The sequence below is a fragment of the Bufo bufo genome, chromosome 4 (genome assembly GCF_905171765.1).
Source record: "Bufo bufo chromosome 4, aBufBuf1.1, whole genome shotgun sequence".
In the NCBI taxonomy this organism is placed as follows: domain Eukaryota; kingdom Metazoa; phylum Chordata; class Amphibia; order Anura; family Bufonidae; genus Bufo; species Bufo bufo.
The window spans coordinates 607,248,626-607,269,141 of NC_053392.1; the positions used below are offsets into that span (position 1 = coordinate 607,248,626).

At 46.3% G+C, this 20,516-nt stretch overlaps 1 protein-coding gene across 1 annotated transcript in view; it reads left to right on the plus strand.

Annotated features, from left to right (window-relative positions):
* Positions 1-20,516, plus strand: part of LOC120997543 (calpain-13-like) — an 83,776-nt gene that overhangs the window by 50,246 nt on the left and 13,014 nt on the right. The window contains exons 18-21 of the mRNA XM_040427634.1: positions 6,855-6,922; positions 8,919-8,987; positions 11,312-11,390; positions 20,050-20,166. Of these exons, the coding sequence (XP_040283568.1) occupies positions 6,855-6,922; positions 8,919-8,987; positions 11,312-11,390; positions 20,050-20,166 (333 nt within the window). The remainder of the gene's footprint in view (positions 1-6,854; positions 6,923-8,918; positions 8,988-11,311; positions 11,391-20,049; positions 20,167-20,516) is intronic.

Below are 20,516 nucleotides of genomic sequence, written 5' to 3' on the forward strand. Positions count from 1 at the left end.
GTAGTAGTGGGAACCATGATTTCCTGGGCCAATAAGGTGCAATCAGAAGCAACCTGTGGCTTCCCAGCAACACTCTTTGTAGAACCCTGGGGATTAGTGCAAATGGAGGAAAGGCATACAAGTTCTCGTCCGGCCATGGCTGGGAGAGGGTTGACTATGAATGGGTGATCTGTGTAGGATAGAGAACCAAACTTTTCTGTCTGTCTGTTTAGTCGCGTTGCGAATAGAATTACTTCTGGAAAAACCAATTTTTCTGTTATCTAAAGAAATATTTTCCGGTTCAGGCACCATTCGCCCTCTATCAAGACATCTCTGCTGAGAAAATCCGCGACCTTGTTGTTCTTTCCCCTTTATGTGAACTGCTGAGACTGACAGTACGTTTCTTTCGGCCCACTGGAATATTTATTTTTAGACTTTTGTTAGAGCTGGACTTTTTGTGCCCCCTTGTTTGTTCAAGTAAGCTACAGTTGTGGTATTGTCTGATAATATTTTTATCTCCTTTCCCCTGAGTTCTGGGTGAAAGGCTTTTAATGCTTCCCAAACTGCGGTTAACTCCCTTAGGTTGGAAGAAGCTAAGCTTCGATGTTTCTGCCAGGTACCTTGTACTATGGACTGATCTGAAAAGGCTCCCCAACCACTTCTGCTGGCATCTCTAGTGATTGTAACAACGTCTGTTTGTTGCCAAGGAACGCCCCTGCCTAAATTTTTCCTGATCAGCCACCAGCTTAAGGAGTCTTTTACGTATTGAGGAACTCTCACTTTCACCTCCAGTGAGTCTACACTCTTGTTCCATCTTCTGAGCATGAATGACTGGAGGGTCCGAGAGTGAACCTGGGCCCACCTTACTGCTGGGATAGCCGAGGACATCAGACCCAAGATCTTCATTATCAATCGGATTGTTACCTTGTATCTGCTGCGGAACAGGGTTAACTCCTGACTGATCTTCTGGATTTTTTCCTGTGGAAGAAAGGTCTTCATGAGTTCCGAGTCCAACAATATCCCTGAAAATACCTTTTTTTCTTTTCTGGACGGAGATCTGACTTCTCCATATTTATCAACCATCCTAGATCTGTTAGACACCGCTTTACCAATTCTGTGTGTTCCAGAAGTAGATCCTCTGATTCTGCGGCAATAAGGAAGTCGTCTAAATAAGAGACAACTAATATTCCCTTCAGATGTAGGTCCGCTACCGCATCTGCCATTCCCTTGGAAAAGACTCTCTGTGCTGACGTAAGGCCAAATGGGAGGACCTGGAACTGGTAGTGATCTAGAGTTGCTATAAAGATGTTTCTTTTTAATAGACTGATCGTGGATTTTATACTCTCCATCTTGAAACGCTTGTAAAGCAGATGATGGTTCAGCCCTTTTAGATTTATAATGGCTCTGTAAGAGCTGTTCGGCTTTTTTACAAGGAATATAGGAGAATAATATCCTGTTCCTTCTTCCCCCGGGGGGACTGGAACTATGGCTTCTTTCTGCAATAAGATCTTTACCTGGTCTAGGATTAAGGACTGGACCGATCTGGTTTTTCCGGTAATCTGGAAAACATCCTGGGGTAGAGAGGAAAATTCTAGCCTTAGGCCTGACGAAATTACGTCCAGCACCCACGGAGAGCTGGAAATATTTCTCCAGGCCTGGACGAAATCCTTTAACCTTCCTCCTACCCTGCCTCTGGCGTCATTGTTTTGATGATTTCTGGAAAGAATCTGAGGGGTTGAATAAAAACCCTTTTCCTCTTCCCCTTCCCAAACGCCATCGGGATGAGAAATCTCTTTTTTTCTGATCCTGCCTGCCTCTCGATGATGAAGGAAAGTTTCGTCTTTGACGAAAATTCCTCGGGTCTGAGGGAAACCCCTTCTTTTTATCAGTGGCCTTTTCTAAGATGTCATCCAGGACCGACCCGAACAATCTATCTCCTTCACATTCCTTATTAATTAATCTCGTAATATTGGAGTGAAGGGGAAAGGCTCTCTTTTTTCTCCTATACCCTTGAACATAAGGTCCTGCACCGTCTTGGGTTGTTTGGATTCTTCTAAGTTTAGGGTCACTCTAATAGTTTTTAACAATGCGTCAGTGTCCTCTATGGAACAAAGCGGCCTCCCAGACTCATCCTCTGAGTAATCTGACTCAGACCCGGAGGGAAGTTCCCCTTCATCTAAATTATCTTCCTGACCGTCAGTCTCTAAGGAAGCGGACATTTCGGTCATGGAAGTAGAGGGTCTCTGAGACGTGGAAGCTAATTTTTGATCCAGCGCACTGCTCACTACCTCCTTTATAATGTGTCTGATGTTATCCAACAGGGAGGGAGACTCCTCAGAAACAATTTTTTCCAAACACCTTGAACAGAGTTTTTTTTTATATCCAGACGGCAAACCCTTTTTACAGATGGAACATTTTTTGACCCACTGCGAAGATTCAGCTGATTTCTGAGCCTCCCTGACCGGGATGCCAGTTTTAGCTGGGTCTGCAGGCCTGCGTATCGCGTCCTCTCCTGGTGCCGACATGCTTGGATCGGCTGCTGCACAGAGGACGCCAAGTTATATCCCCGCTCGTTGTCTAGGGGAAACTGCATCATGCTCCTGCGTCCCCGGAGCTCGGCTGCTCGTGAGTCAAAGGCTCACATGATTCGCGCGTCCTCTCGCGAGATCTCGCACGGAACGCCGCCCGGGGCCGCCCCCACCGGTGGACTTACGCCTAGGAACCAGGAAGGGCCGCACCGCGCCCCGCAGCCCTGCTCCTTGCCCGGAGTTCTTCTTTGCTGACCGGGCGCTGCTCCTGGAAAACCAAACGTTCTTCCACAGGAGGATCTCCGCGTACTCCCAAAGGGACAGAAAACAACTGGAGCAGGTAAGGGGAGGGGACTATTTAAAGATCTCCATGTTGTTTCCTGTCCCTGGGGAAGGCGGGGTATCCTCCTGTTACGTGCCTGTTACGTGCCGCTGTGGGGGCGTTTGGAAAATCAGAGCCTTAATAACCACTTGTCTGTCAAAGGCTGAACTGCAAGCACCAGATACATCCAACCCATATTGTTTTGTAAAGGTGCATGGAGAAGACCATGTCGGGCCCCTGCATATTTGATCCAATGCCTTTTTTTTTGTTCCCCTCTTTTTCCCCTTTTTTCTGCCCAAGCAACTAAATGGACGGAGTTGAGTATGCTGTAACTCCACCTGGTAACTGGAGTACTTGAAATTTAGAAGCAGACTTTAATAGTATTCTTAATCCAAGCAGTATAGGCTTGCTGGCCTTTATACTTCTCTATAAACAGCTGGTCAGCCGACCTGAAGGACCCTGGTTCTCCAATGAAAAGTAGATGAAGCTTGTCTTGTTCAGCTGATTGAGGATTTTAACAGATGAATTTCTTAACTTTCATTCATGTCAGATGAGACCTTTGGTAGGATATGGGGCATCAACCTTAAAATCAAGTCTTGACGTACTTTCAGATATGGCCCTTGCAAAGTCTGACACCTTCTTGGATGATGCAATTGCCACTAGAAACAGTGGCGTGCCCAGGGGGGGGCTGGGGGTGCGGTCCGCCCCGGGTGTCGGCTCTGATGGGGGTGCCAGCAGGCCCAGAAGCAATGAGTGCTTCCATCAATACAGATGGAAGCGCTCATTGCTGAAGCGCTGACACCCACATACTGCGGCTGGGCAGGGAGCGGAGCGCATAGTTCCCTGCCCCGCCGCCGATCACCACCATAGGCTTCAGGCCTGAAGCCTATGCAAAAGTGAAATCCCAGCGCAGGCACGCGTGATGACGTCATCGCGCGCGCCTGTGCCGGGACTCTATGAGAAAGTGCAGGTGAGTATTCAGCTTTTAGGTATTTTTTTCTTTTATGTGCCAACTTTGGGGGACATGAGGGGGCCGGGTGCACACAGGAGGACGTGTGTGGGGGGGGGGGGGAATATGGTGGGATACTGTGTGGGGGCAAATTTTTTTATTTTATTTAATGTGCCAACTTTGGGGGACATGAGGGGGGTGCACACAGGAGGATATGGGGAGGGAATATGGTGAGATACTGTGTGGGGGCAAATTATTATGGGAGAGATTACTATGTGGGGGGAAAATTACTATATGGGCAATGTGGAGGACACTACTGTATGGGGGACACTACTGTATGGGGCAGTGTGGGGGACACTACTGTATGGGGCATTGTGGTGGACACTACTGTATGGGGGACACTACAGTGTGGGGGGCAGTGTGGGGGACACTACAGTGTGGGGGCAGTGTGGGGGGCACAGCAGTGTGGGGGGCATGGCAGTGTGGGGGGCACGGCAGTGTGGGGGGCATGGCAGTGTGGGGGGCATGGCAGTGTGGGGGCCTTGCTATTAAGGAGGCACTGTAGGGGCCATTCTAATATTTCTGGAGACACTATACAGGGATTATTACCTGGAGCACAATATAAGGTGTTATTACTGGGGGCACTCTAGGGGACATTATAGCTGCTGTAGACACTATAGGGACATTTGGGGTAATTTATCAAACTGGTGTAACGCAGAACTGGCTTAGTTGCCTATAGCAGCCAATCAGGTTCCACCTTTCATATTTGACAGCTCTTTTGGAAATCCAGTTCTACTTTACACCAGTTTGATAAATGACCCCAATTATGTCTATTAGGGTCACTATTTTGTCAGCAGTATAGTACCTGGGGCATTGGGGGGCACAGTGGGCACAGTATTGGGGGTGGCAGCAGGATGACACTGTGGGGACACCAGGATGGGGGGGGAATTGATGGAAAAATTGAGAAATCTAACGCGTCTGTGTTACAAACTCTGTAGAGACAAGATGTGGCTGAAGGAATTTGCCATGGCGGTCTAACGGAGGAGAAGAGGAGAGAGAAGGTCTACATGACAGGAGATGTCCCTGGATGTAAGAGGTATGTGGCCAAGTATTGGGGAAGGGGGGTGCCAGAGAAAGGACCCGCTCCGGGTGCCAAACACCCTAGGCACGCCACTGACCAGAAATAAAACCTTCCAAGATACAAACCTTAGTGGTGCTTCTGTAAGAGGCTGAAATAGAGATTGAACCAGGGCCTTTAGGAGAACAGCCCGATCCCAGGCTGGAATAGGAGGATTAATGGATTCATTTAAATTGAATAAAGAATGTAAAAAATGTAAGACTTCAGACAGATCAGGATTCCGCTAAGTTTCCACTGCCATATCTTACAAGCCCTTCTTCAGTCCTAAACCGTCAGATTCCAGACTGTAAGCTGAAACATCTCCAGCTTGGGTGCTGTAGGCCTGCTTGAACCAGAAGATTTGGCTGGACTGTATCTCCAATAATTTCCTCTGGAAAGTTGTAGCCAGTGAGGGATCATGCCCTCCTGGCCAGATGAGCACTATGGCTATGGCTGAGACTCATCTCATTTTCCTGAGCACTCGGGATATGAGAGGAAATGGAGGAAAATTTGGATAAAAATTCCTTCCCAACTGAAAGACAGGCCATCTATTCTTTCTGGTGGATCCAGATGAGATGAGGCAGGAAATAAGGTAAAATGAGTGCAGATAAGCGAGATTTGTGGGGCACGAAGGAGACTGAGGATGTCAATCACCTTTACAAGGGCGTGCCAAACGGTGAGAGGACGGAGCCTCTAGGTGAAAAGTCATTATTTAGCGCGAACGGCGGCAGGCAGGGAGATATAAGTCATACCGTTATGTTCTGCTGACATTAGCACATCGCTCATGTCAACCAGCTACATAACGGTATTTCTGATGACAGAAACCCTTAAACCTCTTGTGCCATTTTTTACTTAACATGTTGCCCATCAATTTTAGCTCAGCTGCACCTGTATACTTCTACTCCAAAATGGCTCCTGAGATGGAGACATTGCCTCCAGGCCTGAAGGTAATAACAGTGCTTGTAACAGCCGATCCAGCACTTCTCACAGGGACACACCCTGAAACATACATTGATAGTTTGCAGGGAACACCCGCTGCACATGAGAAACTCACCAGGACCACTCCAGGATAAATCTCAGCTCAATCCTCCCATGGAAACCCCCGATGGGAAAAATAAATCCTGGAAACCACTTCCAGTTCAGTCATGTCACGCAGTTAATTCTGGAACAACCCTCCAGCTCTATAACCTGCATATAACTCTGGAGACACTTCCAGCTCTATAATATCAGGCTTAGGCCTCATGCACACAATCGTGCCGTTTTTTGCGGTCCGCAAACCGCAGATCCACAAAAAACGTAAGCCGCCGGTGTGCCTTCCGCAATTTGCGGAACGGAATGGGCGGCCCATTGTAGACAGGCCTATTCTTGTCCGCAAAACGGACAAGAATAGGACACGCTATATTTTTTTTGCGGGGCCACGGAACGGTGCAACGGATGCGGACAGCACACGGAGTGCTGTCCGCATCTTTTGCAGCCCTATTGAAGTGAATGGGTCCGCATTCGAGCCGCAAAAACTGCAGCTTGGATGCTGTCCTGAAAAACAGTTGTGTGCATGAGGCCTTAGTAACCATACTGGCCGTCACAGCAGCAGACGCCTCTGTATGTGTGAGCTTCATTGTCCTAGACAGAAGGGAAAAAAAACATCTACCTAGTGGGTGTGCACTGCTTTATAGGGGGTTAATTAGTCCGATTTACTAATGATTTATCTTCTGTCCTAGACGGGAGGAGCAAGAAATTAACCCTTTGTGTTGTGCTGCCTGAAGGACAATAAGGAAATCTATATATGGTATGGGATAGATAGATAGATAGATAGATAGATAGATAGATAGATAGATATGAGATAGATAGATAGATAGATAGATAGATAGATAGATAGATAGATATGAGATAGATAGATAGATAGATAGATAGATATGAGATAGATAGATAGTTACTATATAATTATATATTTTTTTCTAGAATATCCGTATCCATATGGAGCAAAATTTACCATTGATGGCAGCCGGGAAATACTGACATCATTAGATGTATCCTTTAAATTATTTGTATAATTATTACTTTATTGTGCATTTATTTTTCTGTTTTTGATTTACAAACCGGATTCCAAAAAAGTTGGGACACTAAACAAATTGTGAATAAAAACTGAATACAATGATGTGGAGATGGCAAATGTCAATATTTTATTTGTAATAGAACGTAGATGACGGATCAAACGTTTAATCCGAGTAAATGTATCATTTTAAAGCAAAAATACGTTGATTCCAATTTTCACGGTGTCAACAAATACCCAAAAAGTTGGGACAAGTAGCAATAAGAGGCTGGAAAAAGTAAATTTGAGCATAACGAAGAGCTGGAAGACCAATTAACACTAATTAGGTCAATTGGCAACATGATTGGGTATAAAAAGAGCTTCTCAGAGTGGCAGTGTCTCTCAGAAGCCAAGATGGGTAGAGGATCACCAATTCCCACAATGTTGCGCAGAAAGATAGTGGAGCAATATCAGAAAGGTGTTACCCAGCGAAAAATTGCAAAGACTTTGCATCTATCATCATCAACTGTGCATAACATCATCCGAAGATTCAGAGAATCTGGAACAATCTCTGTGCGTAAGGGTCAAGGCCGTAAATCCATACTGGATGCCTGTGATCTCCGGGCCCTTAAACGACACTGCACCACAAACAGGAATGCTACTGTAAAAGAAATCACAGAATGGGCTCAGGAATACTTCCAGAAACCACTGTCAGTGAACACAATCCACCATGCCATCCGCCGTTGCCAGCTGAAACTCTACAGTGCAAAGAAGAAGCCATTTCTAAGCAAGATCCACAAGCTCAGGCGTTTTCACTGGGCCAGGGATCATTTAAAATGGAGTGTGGCAAAATGGAAGACTGTTCTGTGGTCAGACGAGTCACGATTCAAAGTTCTTTTTGGAAATCTGGGATGCCATGTCATCCGGACCAAAGAGGACAAGGACAACCCAAGTTGTTATCAACGCTCAGTTCAGAAGCCTGCATCTCTGATGGTATGGGGTTGCATGAGTGCGTGTGGCATGGGCAGCTTGCATGTCTGGAAAGGCACCATCAATGCAGAAAAATATATTCAGGTTCTAGAACAACATATGCTCCCATCCAGACGTCATCTCTTTCAGGGAAGACCCTGCATTTTTCAACAAGATAATGCCAGACCACATTCTGCATCAATCACAACATCATGGCTGCGTAGGAGAAGGATCCGGGTACTGAAATGGCCGGTCTGCAGTCCAGATCTTTCACCTATAGAGAACATTTGGCGCATCATAAAGAGGAAGGTGCAACAAAGAAGGCCCAAGACGATTGGACAGTTAGAGGCCAGTATTAGACAAGAATGGGAGAGCATTCCTATTTCTAAACTTGAGAAACTGGTCTCCTCGGTCCCCAGACGTCTGTTGAGTGTTGTAAGAAGAAGGGGAGATGCCACACAGTGGTGAAAATGGCCTTGTCCCAACTTTTTGGGGATTTGTTGACACCATGAAATTCTGATTCAACATATTTTTCCCTTAAAATGGTACATTTTCTCAGTTTAAACTTTTGTTCCGTGATTTATGTTCTATTCTGAATAAAATATTAGAAGTTGGCACCTCCACATCATTGCATTCAGTTTTTATTCACGATTTGTATAGTGTCCCAACTTTTTTGGAATCCGGTTTGTATTTATTAATTTTTGGTTATTTATTGTGTTTTTGTGCTGCGGCTGCAGTCCTGTCTGTCCTGCGCCCTCTGCCCCTGTGTCTACTGCTGTTCTTCTGGAGAATAGTTTCATATGGAAAATCTCAACTCCAGAACAGAGCCTGGGACAAGTGGTAGGTACGGTAGGTAGTAGCATAGGTTGCCATAAATGGGGGGGAGAGTGGAACGTATGGGCCGAAGGCAGGTAGACTTCTGAAACCACAGTTTTGGGCACCATTCTGGTGGGTACTGAATCACATTGCATACATCTCCTTTGCTTAAAGTTGAAAGTAGATTTTTTTCCTGAACACAGGCACAGATTTCCAGAAAAGGAAAACTTGATGCAAGAACATTTGCTCACTTATGGACACTCATCACCCAATATAAGGTAAATCGAGAAAGAGGACACGGGGGGGGGGGGGGGGGGGGGAGATCACAGGGTCAACATTTTCAAAATGTATCTAATATGTATTCCATTCAGCTCCCATTGAACTCAATGATACATCTGTCTTCAGTCAGCTCTGCGGCTCCCCCTAGTGCTGTAGCTCTGTGGCTATTTAAAGGGAAGTAGGGCATCTATTTCAACGAAAATACAAAGACTGATTTCTATAAGAATTGGAATGAATGATATTTATTAGTGTTATCATTATGACATTCACCAGTATATTCAGTATCTGGTAACTGGTGGCATCTATAAACATAATCATGGAGTTCTGTAGTCTATACAGGGTCATAGGTCATTGGTAGATACAGGATACAAAACATTTGGCATGAGCAACATTCAACCCCAAATGTCAGGAGTATAAAAGCATCATATCCTAGGGTTCACTAGCCCTCCCAGATCCATTGTGGATATTGGGGTATATGGAGTATTTCTGATTACATTGGTGCTGTCACACACTGAGCGCCCTCTGGTGGCAGGCACAGTCAGTGCATTGCAATGTTTTTCCTTTGATCTTGACTTCTGCCATTCAAAGTGGAACGTGGACTTGTTCAGCTTGTTACAGAAGTGCAGTAATTTCCTCAACTCAGCGGCATTTCTCATTATAGTCTATGGAGTGTCACATCAACAACAGGGCAGGGGTCGTGTCATTGTGCCATCGGCATCATATTGCTTAAGGGCTACAGACGCCTACTGACATGGAAAAAATATGTTTATATATTTTATGTAATACATGCTGCATATGAGATGTGTATGATCCCCCCAGTAATACATGTAGGATGTGAGTGTGTAATCCCCCCAGTAATACATGCTGGAGGTGAGATCTGTGAGATCCCCCCAGTAATACATGCTGGAGGTGAGATCTGTGAGATCCCCCCAGTAATACATGCTGGCTGTGAGATCTGTGTGATCCCCCCCCCCCCCCCCCCAGTAATATATCCTGGATGTAAGATGTGAGATCTGTGTGATTTTCCCCCAAGTAATACATGCTGGATGTGAAATGTGAGATCTGTGTGATCCCCCAATAATACATCCTGGATGTGAGATCTGTGTGATACCCCAGTAAGACATGCTGGAGGTGAGATCTGTGAGATCCCCCCCCCCCCCCCCCAGTAATACATGCTGGCTGTGGGATCTGTGAGATCACCCCCCCCCCCCCCAGTAATACATGCTGGATGTGAGGTCTGTGTGATCCCCCCAGTAATACATGGCTGGATGTGAAATGTGAGATCTGTGTGATCCCCCCAGTAATACATGCTGGCTGTGGGATCTGTGAGATCCCCCCCCCCAGTAATACATGGCTGGATGTGAGGTCTGTGTGATCCCCCCAGTAATACATGGCTGGATGTGAAATGTGAGATCTGTGTGATCCCCCCAGTAATACATGCTGGCTGTGAGATCTGTGTGATCCCCCCCCCCCCACCCCAGTAATACATCCTGGATGTGAGATGTGAGATCTGTGTGATCCCCCCAGTAATACATGGTGGCTGTGAAATGTGAGATCTGTGTGATTCCCCAGTAATACATCCTGGATGTGAGATCTCTGTGATCCCCCAGTAATACATCCTGGATGTGAAATCTGTGTGATCCCCCAGTAAGACATTCTGGATGTGAGATCTGTGTGATCCCCCAGTAATACATCCTGGATGTGAGATCTGTGTGATCCCCCAGTAAGACATTCTGGATGTGAGAGTTGTGTGTCCAGGTTGTTGCTGCTTTCACTAGCTCCCATGTTGCAGCACAGAGTCCGCTGTGGGTTCTCTCATTTGTCTACACTTGTATGCCACATATGTGATTCTCCCCTCAAAGACTGGCTTGTGTGTGATTCCTCAGCCAGTGTGGGCTGCCTTTGCTGGATCCTCTCCCCCCTATGTTCTGCTGTGTGCAGCCTCCTCCCCTCCCTGCTTCTATCTCTAACATTGAGAGAAGGGGCTGGGGGTATCAGAGACCTCCAGTGGTTACAAGTCTGTTCAGCCATGTGATGGACACAACTTTTTCCAGTACAGTTACTCAGAGCCATGTCCATGTTACCATCATGTGACAAGGGAAGATTTTTTCCCAATGGAAGTAAACACTGAAAGTTCCTATTGAATGACAGCAAGCAGAGATCTTGCAAACTGCAATTTATTGATCCAGAAAGTAAATTGGAAAATTGTTCCTTTAATGTACACCCAAGGGGGAAATTGTAACCATGATGCCTGAGTACATGTTCAGCTTCCATTACGTAGCCGGTAGAGATATTAACTATATTAAGTGTGTTTCCCTTTAAGGATCTTTTTTCTATAATGGACACCAATCACTGTGGATTCCTCCGTTTGACCGAATTCCTCACGATAACACAGAAAGCAGGTGAAATATGGATTAAATATTCTAGATTAAAGGATTTTTTGCTCATAACTCCCTACTGCAATAATGTCACCTTTACTGCCAAATATCTGTATGAAGTCCTTCTGTTACTATGGGAAAACTCTGGGCAAAACTGATACATTGTTATATCTAGCACAAGACTTGGGGGGCGGAGCATGACTCAAGGAGAGAATCTGTCATGCCCCGCCTCTCAGGTCCTGCACTAGATGTAAGAATGTATCAGTTTTACTGGTTGTTCCTTTAAGTCCTAACTCCACTGCAAACCTATAACATCCAGCGTCACAACATTTGTGTGTTCCTGCGAATATAATATGTATAATGTGTTAGCTCTAGTTGCCTGGCAACCTCTTGTCTAGCTATGTGGGTGACTACCAGTGAAGCCAGGGGTGCCTGTGGGGAAAATTGAAATGCCCTCCTCCCATGCCAAATTCTCACCCTCACCCCTTCCCACCAGTCCTACTGCTAAAGACATACATGGAAAACATTACATACAGAGCTACAAAGCATACAGGGTAATACAGCGCCCCCTACCTCTTACATCCAGTGACGTCTCCTCTGATGTAGATATTCTCTTTCCTCATCTTCTCCATTCACTCCAGACCACGATGATGACTTCTTTCAGCCATGTCTCGTCTCTGCAGAGTTTATCACACAGACATCTTATTTTTCTACCGTTTCTATCATCCTCCCACCTACTAAACATCCTATCCTGCCACCCCAATACAGTAATAATGCCCTGCATTGTGCCGTTACTAGTAATCATGTTCCCTATAGTCCCCCAGTAGTTAAAAAGCCCACCATAATGCCCCCCAGTATTAATAATTCCCCTTATAATGTGTGCCAGTAAAAAGAAAAAGGCCCCTTAATGCCTGCCAGTACAAAAATACCCAATTATGTGTGCCAGTAAAAAAATACCCAAATATGTGTGCCAGTAAAAAAATACCCAATTATGTGTGCCAGTACAAAAAAATATTCCCTCAGAATGTGTGTCAGTACAAAAAATGTGTCAGTACAAAAATTCCCCTTTATAATGGGCGCCAGTACAAAAAATGCCACCTTCTGTGTGCTAATACAACAATGCCCCCTTAAAATGTGTGCCAGTACAAAATAAATCCCCTCTTAGTGCTCCCAATAGAGCCAATGTCCCTAAAGTGCCCCCCTATAATGTGTGCCAGTACACTCGACACTAGGAATGAAGCCTATCAGAGGGACCGTTCAACTGTATTGCCATCCTGAGGCCCCAGATACAGTTGAATATAGAGAGATGAGTGCCTTCACAATGGAAGCGCTCATTGCCCATGGTCCTGCCGCCGCCCCCCCTTGTCCCTAGGTGACCCTACTTGAGGCTCTCACCTCACCTTGCCTCATTGGCTCTGCACCCTGAGTGATGCATACAGCATGTAAGTGGTCACAGGAAGTTCCATCTGCCGCACACTACTGCTCCATGACATACATGGTGCTACTTTGAGATGAAAAAAAAGAACACAGTACAGTGTCTGTATGGAGAAGGGGTTTTGTAGGAGGAAAACTTCATCCTAAAATATCTTCTAATATTCTGAGACATGTCAGAAGTCATTGGTAGGAAACTGTTCCCTGTGATCCCCACTGATCACTAGAATAAAGGTACCACGGTGCTCCTGCCTATTAATCCTCTAACCTGGAGAACATCAGATATTTTATCAGAGTCAGGGCCTGCCTTAGGTTGGATAGTACCCTCTGATATACCCTGCTTCAAATCCCAACTGCCATAAACACAGTTTTACTCCAGGTTTCCATAACAACCCAACCATTTTTCTTTACTGCTTAAACGGGCGGGTACTGTGGATGTCACTGTATTTAAAAGGAGCGGGCACAGTGGAGGTCACGGTTATTAAAGGGGCGGGCACACTGAAGGTCACTGTTAAAGGGGCAGTCACTGTTAAAGGGGCGGTCACTGTGAAAGTCACTGTTAAAGGGGCGGTCACTGTGAAAGTCACTGTTAAAGGGGCGGTCACTGTGAAAGTCACTGTTAAAGGGGCGGTCACTGTGAAAGTCACTGTTAAAGGGGCGGTCACTGTGAAAGTCACTGTTAAAGGGGCGGTCACTGTGAAAGTCACTGTTAAAGGGGCGGTCACTGTGAAAGTCACTGTTAAAGGGGCGGTCACTGTGAAAGTCACTGTTAAAGGGGCGGTCACTGTGAAAGTCAAGGTTAAAGGGGCGGTCACTGTGAAAGTCACTGTTAAACGGGTGGTCACTGTGGAGGTCACTGTTAAAGGGGAGGGCACTGTGGAAGTCACTGTTAAAATCACTGTTAAAGGGGCAGGCACTATTAAAGGGGCGGGCACTGTGAAGTTCATTGTTAAAGGGGAAGGCACTGTGGAGGTCAATGTTAAAGGGGCAGCCACTGTGGAAGTCAATGTTAAAGAGGTGGGCACTGTGGAGGTCATTGTTAAAGGGGCAGGTACTGTAGAGGTCACTGTTATGGGGGAAACTCAATATCTTTTTACAACCCACGGAAACATAAAATGAAATAGATGAAATATACCCGTGCAAAGCTGGGTCCTTCTGCTAGTCTCTTATATATATAAAAATAAGTTTCTGTCTGTCTGTCTGTCTGTTCTTTATGCGGGACTAAATGACTGGACCGATCTTAACCAAATTTGGCACACAGGTACATCAGGTTTTAGACCGGGTCTCCGCTCTCTAGGACGTACCGTTCCTGAGATATTCCCAATAGAAGCCTGCAAATCTTTCACTCATATCCGAACTGCGATATACACGTCACATGTCCCTTATCAGCTAATAGAAGCTCGCAGGCCCTTAGTCTCCACATACACACAGTTTTACTCCAGGTTTCCATAACAACCCAGCCATTTTACTTCACTGCTATAGGTCAGCTTTAAAGGGGCGTTCACTGTGGATGACAGGGGCCACTGTTAAAGGGGCAGCTGCTGTGGAGGTTACTGTTAAGGGAACAGGGGGCACTTTTAAAGGGGCAGCTGCTGTGGAGAGGTCACTGTTAAGGCATCAGGGTACTGTGAGGTCACTATTAAGGGAGAGGGGTATTGTGGAGGTCACTGTTAAGGCATCAGGGTACTGTGAGGTCACTATTAAGGGAGAGGGGTATTGTGGAGGTCACTGTTAAGGCATCAGGGTACTGTGAGGTCACTATTAAGGGAGAGGGGTATTGTGGAGGTCACTGTTAAGGGAACGGGTTAATGTGGCGGTCATTTTTAAAGGGACAGGTGCTCTGGAGGTCTCTGTTAAGGGGGCAGGGAACAGTGGAGGTCACAGATAAGGGGACGGTCCCCCATGGAGGTCAGTGTTAGGGGTGGGGTGCTGTATAGATCACTGTTAAGGGGGTAAGCCCCTGAGAAGGTCACTGTCAACGGAGTGGGGTGCTGTGAAGGTCAAAGTTAAGGGGATGGGCTGCTGTGGAGGTCCCATTTTAATGAGGCAGGGCACTGTGGGGGGGTCAGTGTTAAGGGGTGGTGGGCTGTGGAGTTCATTGTCAAGGGGTGCAGGGTGCAGTAGAGGTCACTGTTATGGGGGATACAGTCGATATCTTTTAACCACACACACAAACATTAAAGTGTAACCGTCAAAAAATCAATTTTAGCATATGTTACTGCTGCAGCAGCATTATGCATAAAGCAGTCTTTAGTTTCTTCACATACCACTGTTTTCTTTGTACTCCAGGTTTCCATAACAACCCAGCCATGTTTCTTCGCTGCTGTAGGTCAGCTTTAGGATAGGGCTACACGACGACATGTGTCGCATGACAAGAAGTCTCATGACACATAGTGCACAATTGCTGTGAAACTCACTGTTAAAGGGGCGGGCTGACGTGAAGGTCAAAGTTAAGGGGATGGGCAGCTGTTGAGGTCCCATTTTAAGAAGGTGGGGCACTGTGAGGGGGCCAGTGTTAAGGGGCAGGGTGCTGTAGAGGTCACTGTTATGGGGGATACTGTCGATATCTTTTAACTACACACAAACATTAAATGAAATAGATTAAATATACCCGTGCAAAGCCGGGTCCTTCTGCTAGTCTAATATATAAAGCTAAGTGTATGTGTATATGTCCGCTAAAGGAATCCGCACCATTGCATTTACAATCACAAAATTTGGCACACAGGTACATCAGGTGTCCGGGAAGGTTTTAGACAGGGTCTCAGCTCTCTCGGACGTACCGTTCCTGAGATATTCCCCAAAAAATGCAAATATGGCACATCACATGACCTACATTAGCCAATAGAAGCCTGCAGGTCTTTCTCCTCATATCTGTCATAGCTGAGGATGGGGAAAACCCTCAGCCGTGCGATTCCACGAGATGCAAGTCGCTGCTCGGCCAGGACCACAGAATTAGGGAGCAGGTCACCTCCTAGAGCTTCCCTAATCTGACCCTGACTCCTAGCTGCATGAGCCGACCTCGAAGGTAGGAGGGCTCATGCTCAGGAACCTCGGATCCCTACTAACCCTCCGCAGATCCCTGAACTAGGAGCTGGGTAGACCACCTGTTCCTCCTGGATGCGGAGAAACAGGAGTCTAGACTGGCCGAGCTGCCAGGGGATATAAACATAAACAGACTATGGATATGGCAGGAGAGTGAAAGACTTCCACCCCTACCTGCCACAGACACACTGACTGGATCCCTGGACACAAGTGCTGAAGTCCACACTCAGACATCAAAGGACACAGCACACATAAACACACAGGAAGCCAGAACCATAGCTGCACTAATCACAGACACCACATAAACATAAACTTAACATCACAACATTTATGACCACAAGGGTGGCCCTCACTGGCAGATGGTATAAGGGACCAGGAGAGTGCCTCCAGCTTACAAACAAGGCTGGAGTACCCCTCAGACATCAGGTCTCAACTGAGGCTATATAGCCCAAAGTGGCCACACCCACACAGACACACCCAGTGTTCACACACACAGAAGGGAATTAACCCTTCTCACACCAGGGAAGGGAAGACAGACACTTAAAGGAGAAAGTGCACACATAACTAAAACCCTGTGCACACCAGACATACAAAAGACACACCTAACAAAGATAGGTTGCCAGGTGCAACCGCATGCACATTGCAGCAAGCTGCCCAGCACCAGCTCAGGCTGCTAAACTGCGAATTAACTACATGTTGCCAGCGGCAACCACAAGTGAGGCAACATACTAGCGGCCCTCACCTGTGGTTGAACAACCAAACCAAACCGCAGGCAACAGCATGCGGATACAGGAGTCACGACCATTACCATGGTCGTGACAATATCCCAACTGCCATAATCACGGTCACATGTCCCTTATCAGCCAATAGAAGCTTCCAGGCCCTTAGTCTCCACATACACACAGTTTTACAGGGAGTGCAGAATTATTAGGCAAATGAGTATTTTGACCACATCATCCTCTTTATGCATGTTGTCTTACTCCAAGCTGTATAGGCTCGAAAGCCTACTACCAATTAAGCATATTAGGTGATGTGCATCTCTGTAATGAGAAGGGGTGTGGTCTAATGACATCAACACACTATATTAGGTGTGCATAATTATTAGGCAACTTCCTTTCCTTTGGCAAAATGGGTCAAAAGAAGGACTTGACAGGCTCAGAAAAGTCAAAAATAGTGAGATATCTTGCAGAGGGATGCAGCACTCTTAAAATTGCAAAGCTTCTGAAGCGTGATCATCGAACAATCAAGCGTTTCATTCAAAATAGTCAACAGGGTCGCAAGAAGCGTGTGGAAAAACCAAGGCGCAAAATAACTGCCCATGAACTGAGAAAAGTCAAGCGTGCAGCTGCCAAGATGCCACTTGCCACCAGTTTGGCCATATTTCAGAGCTGCAACATCACTGGAGTGCCCAAAAGCACAAGGTGTGCAATACTCAGAGACATGGCCAAGGTAAGAAAGGCTGAAAGACGACCACCACTGAACAAGACACACAAGCTGAAACGTCAAGACTGGGCCAAGAAATATCTCAAGACAGTTTTTTCTAAGGTTTTATGGACTGATGAAATGAGAGTGAGTCTTGATGGGCCAGATGGATGGGCCCGTGGCTGGATTGGTAAAGGGCAGAGAGCTCCAGTCCGACTCAGATGCCAGCAAGGTGGAGGTGGAGTACTGGTTTGGACTGGTATCATCAAAGATGAGCTTGTGGGGCCTTTTCGGGTTGAGGATGGAGTCAAGCTCAACTACCAGTCCTACTGCCAGTTTCTGGAAGACACCTTCTTCAAGCAGTGGTACAGGAAGAAGTTTGCATCCTTCAAGAAAAACATGATTTTCATGCAGGACAATGCTCCATCACACGCGTCCAAGTACTCCACAGCGTGGCTGGCAAGAAAGGGTATAAAAGAAGAAAATCTAATGACATGGCCTCCTTGTTCACCTGATCTGAACCCCATTGAGAACCTGTGGTCCATCATCAAATGTGAGATTTACAAGGAGGGAAAACAGTACACCTCTCTGAACAGTGTCTGGGAGGCTGTGGTTGCTGCTGCACGCAATGTTGATGGTGAACAGATCAAAACACTGACAGAATCCATGGATGGCAGGCTTTTGAGTGTCCTTGCAAAGAAAGGTGGCTATATTGGTCACTGATTTGTTTTTGTTTTGTTTTTGAATGTCAGAAATGTATATTTGTGAATGTTGAGATGTTATATTGGTTTCACTGGTAAAAATAAATAATTGAAATGGGTATATATTAGTTTTTTGTTAAGTTGCCTAATAATTATGCACAGTAATAGTCACCTGCACACACAGATATCCCCCTAAAATAGCTAAAACTAAAAACAAACTAAAAACTACTTCCAAAAATATTCAGCTTTGATATTAATGAGTTTTTTTGGGTTCATTGAGAACATGGTTGTTGTTCAATAATAAAATTAATCCTCAAAAATACAACTTGCCTAATAATTCTGCACTCCCTGTACACCAGGTTTCCATAACAACCCAGTCATTTTTCTTGACTGCTGTAGGTCAGCTTTAAAGAGGAAGGGCACTGTGGATGACACCGTTAAGGGAGCGGAGTGCTGTAGGTCACAGTTATGAGGGCAGGTAGGGTGGCCATTCAGCCACCCTCAAAAGACGGACTTAAAAACTCCGCCCCCAGGTCCTGCTAAACCACGCCCCCGACACCGATAGTAAACGCCCCCTCCCACTCCGTAGCCGACGGGGATTGAAAAAATGAAGGTAAAAATCAACTTCTGTCAGCTGCAGGGGTGGGGGGTGACTTTCTCCCAGCAGCTCACGCTCAGACAGAACAGTGCTGCTGTCTGAGAGTGAGCTGTTCAAAAGGCCATCCCTGTGTCCGTCCAGGCTCTGCACCGAACGGAGGACAGGAAGTCTGAAAGCCGGACGGTCCAGCCTAAATCTGGACCTCTGGCCACCCTAGGGGCAGGCTGCTGTGAATATCACAGTTAAGGGGACGGTCTGCTATGGAGGTCAGTATTAAGGGGAAAATTTCTGTAGAGGCCACTGTTAAGGGGGTGTTGTGTTGTGGAAATCACTGTTAAGGAGATGGGGTACTGTGGAGGTCACTAATAAAGGGGCGGCCGCTGTGAAGGTCACTGTTAAGTGAGCGGGTTGCTGTGGAGGTCACTGTTAAGTGAGCGGGATGCTGTGGAGGTCACTGTTAAAGGGGATGGCGCTGTGGAGGTCTCTGTTAAGGGGGCAGGGAATGGTGGAGGTCACAGTTAAGGGGACAGTCCGCTATGGAGGTCAGTGTTAAGGGACGGGGTGCTGTTGAGGTCACTGTTAAGGGGGCAGGGTGTTGTGGAGGTCACATTTTAAGAGAATGGAGCTCTGTGGAGGTCACTGTTAAGGGGGCGGATTATTGTGGAAATCACTGTTAACGAGACAGGGTACTGTGGAGGTCACTAATAAAGGGGAGGCCGCTGTGGAGGTCACTCTTAAAGGGGAGTGTGCTGTGGATGTTACTGTTAAGTGGGCAGGCTGCTGTAGAGGTCACTGGTAAAGGGGCGGGCACTGTGGAGGTCACTGTTATGGGGCAGCGGGGTACTGTGAGGTCACTGTTATGGGGCAGCGGGGTACTGTGAGGTCACTGTTAAGGCAGTCGGGTAATGTGGCAGTCATTGTTAAAGAGGCAGTCGCTGTGGAGGTCTCTGTTAAGGGGGCTGGGAATGGTGCAGGTCAGTTAAGGGGACTGTAATCTATGGTCAGTGTTAAGGGGCAGGTGCTATGGAGGTCACTTAAGAGGCGGGCCCGTGAGGAGGTCACTGTCAAGGGTGTGGAACTCACTGTTAAAGGGGCAGGCTGCACTGAAGGTCAAAATTAAGTGGGTGGGCTGCTGTGGAGGTCCCATTTTAAGGAACTGGGGCACTGCTGGGGGAGGGGTCAGTGTTAAGGGGTGGGGGGGTCAGTGTTAAGGGATGGGGGCTGTGGATGTCACTGTTAAGGGGAGGTGTGCTGTAGATGTCACTGTTATAGTGGATACTGTTGATATCTTTTAACGACGCACAAACATTAGATGAAATAGATGAAATATACCCATGCGAAGCCGAGTCCTTCTGCTAGTATTGTATAAATGGCATGGTCAAAATCACCGAATTTACTGTCATCACCATTAGGAAATGTCCCCCAGATTTACTCTTCACAGCGCTGTCCATGACGGCTCTTTGAATACTTGTTCTCTTCTTTTATTTAGGGTTCAATGTCCACAACGATCACCTACAACAGCTTTTTGCTCGATATTCAGACGCCGAAGGGAAATTGAGCTTTATCGACTACCTTATCTGTATGATGCGACTGAAGGGCGCTCTGAGTAAGTACGGAACCCGCGTGGCATTATAGACCGCCACCCTATAAACACAGCGAAATTAGGGGTCCTCATGGATGTCAGTTAAGATGGAAGGAGGAATGCTTTGGGTGCAACTATTTGATTTGTCATATAGTGCCCAAATAATATTGCCATATAGTGCCAAAATAACATTATCACTTAGCACCATATAGATGTGGCAAACAGCTATTTTGCATAAAAAGTAAGAAGACACTTAAAGGCTATGTACACCTTTGGGGGCATTTTTTTTTAATTATTGCATTGTACTTATTTTGAGCTAAAAATATTTTTTTCAATTGGTCTTTAATAAAAATATGAAATCCTTTTCTCTGTAC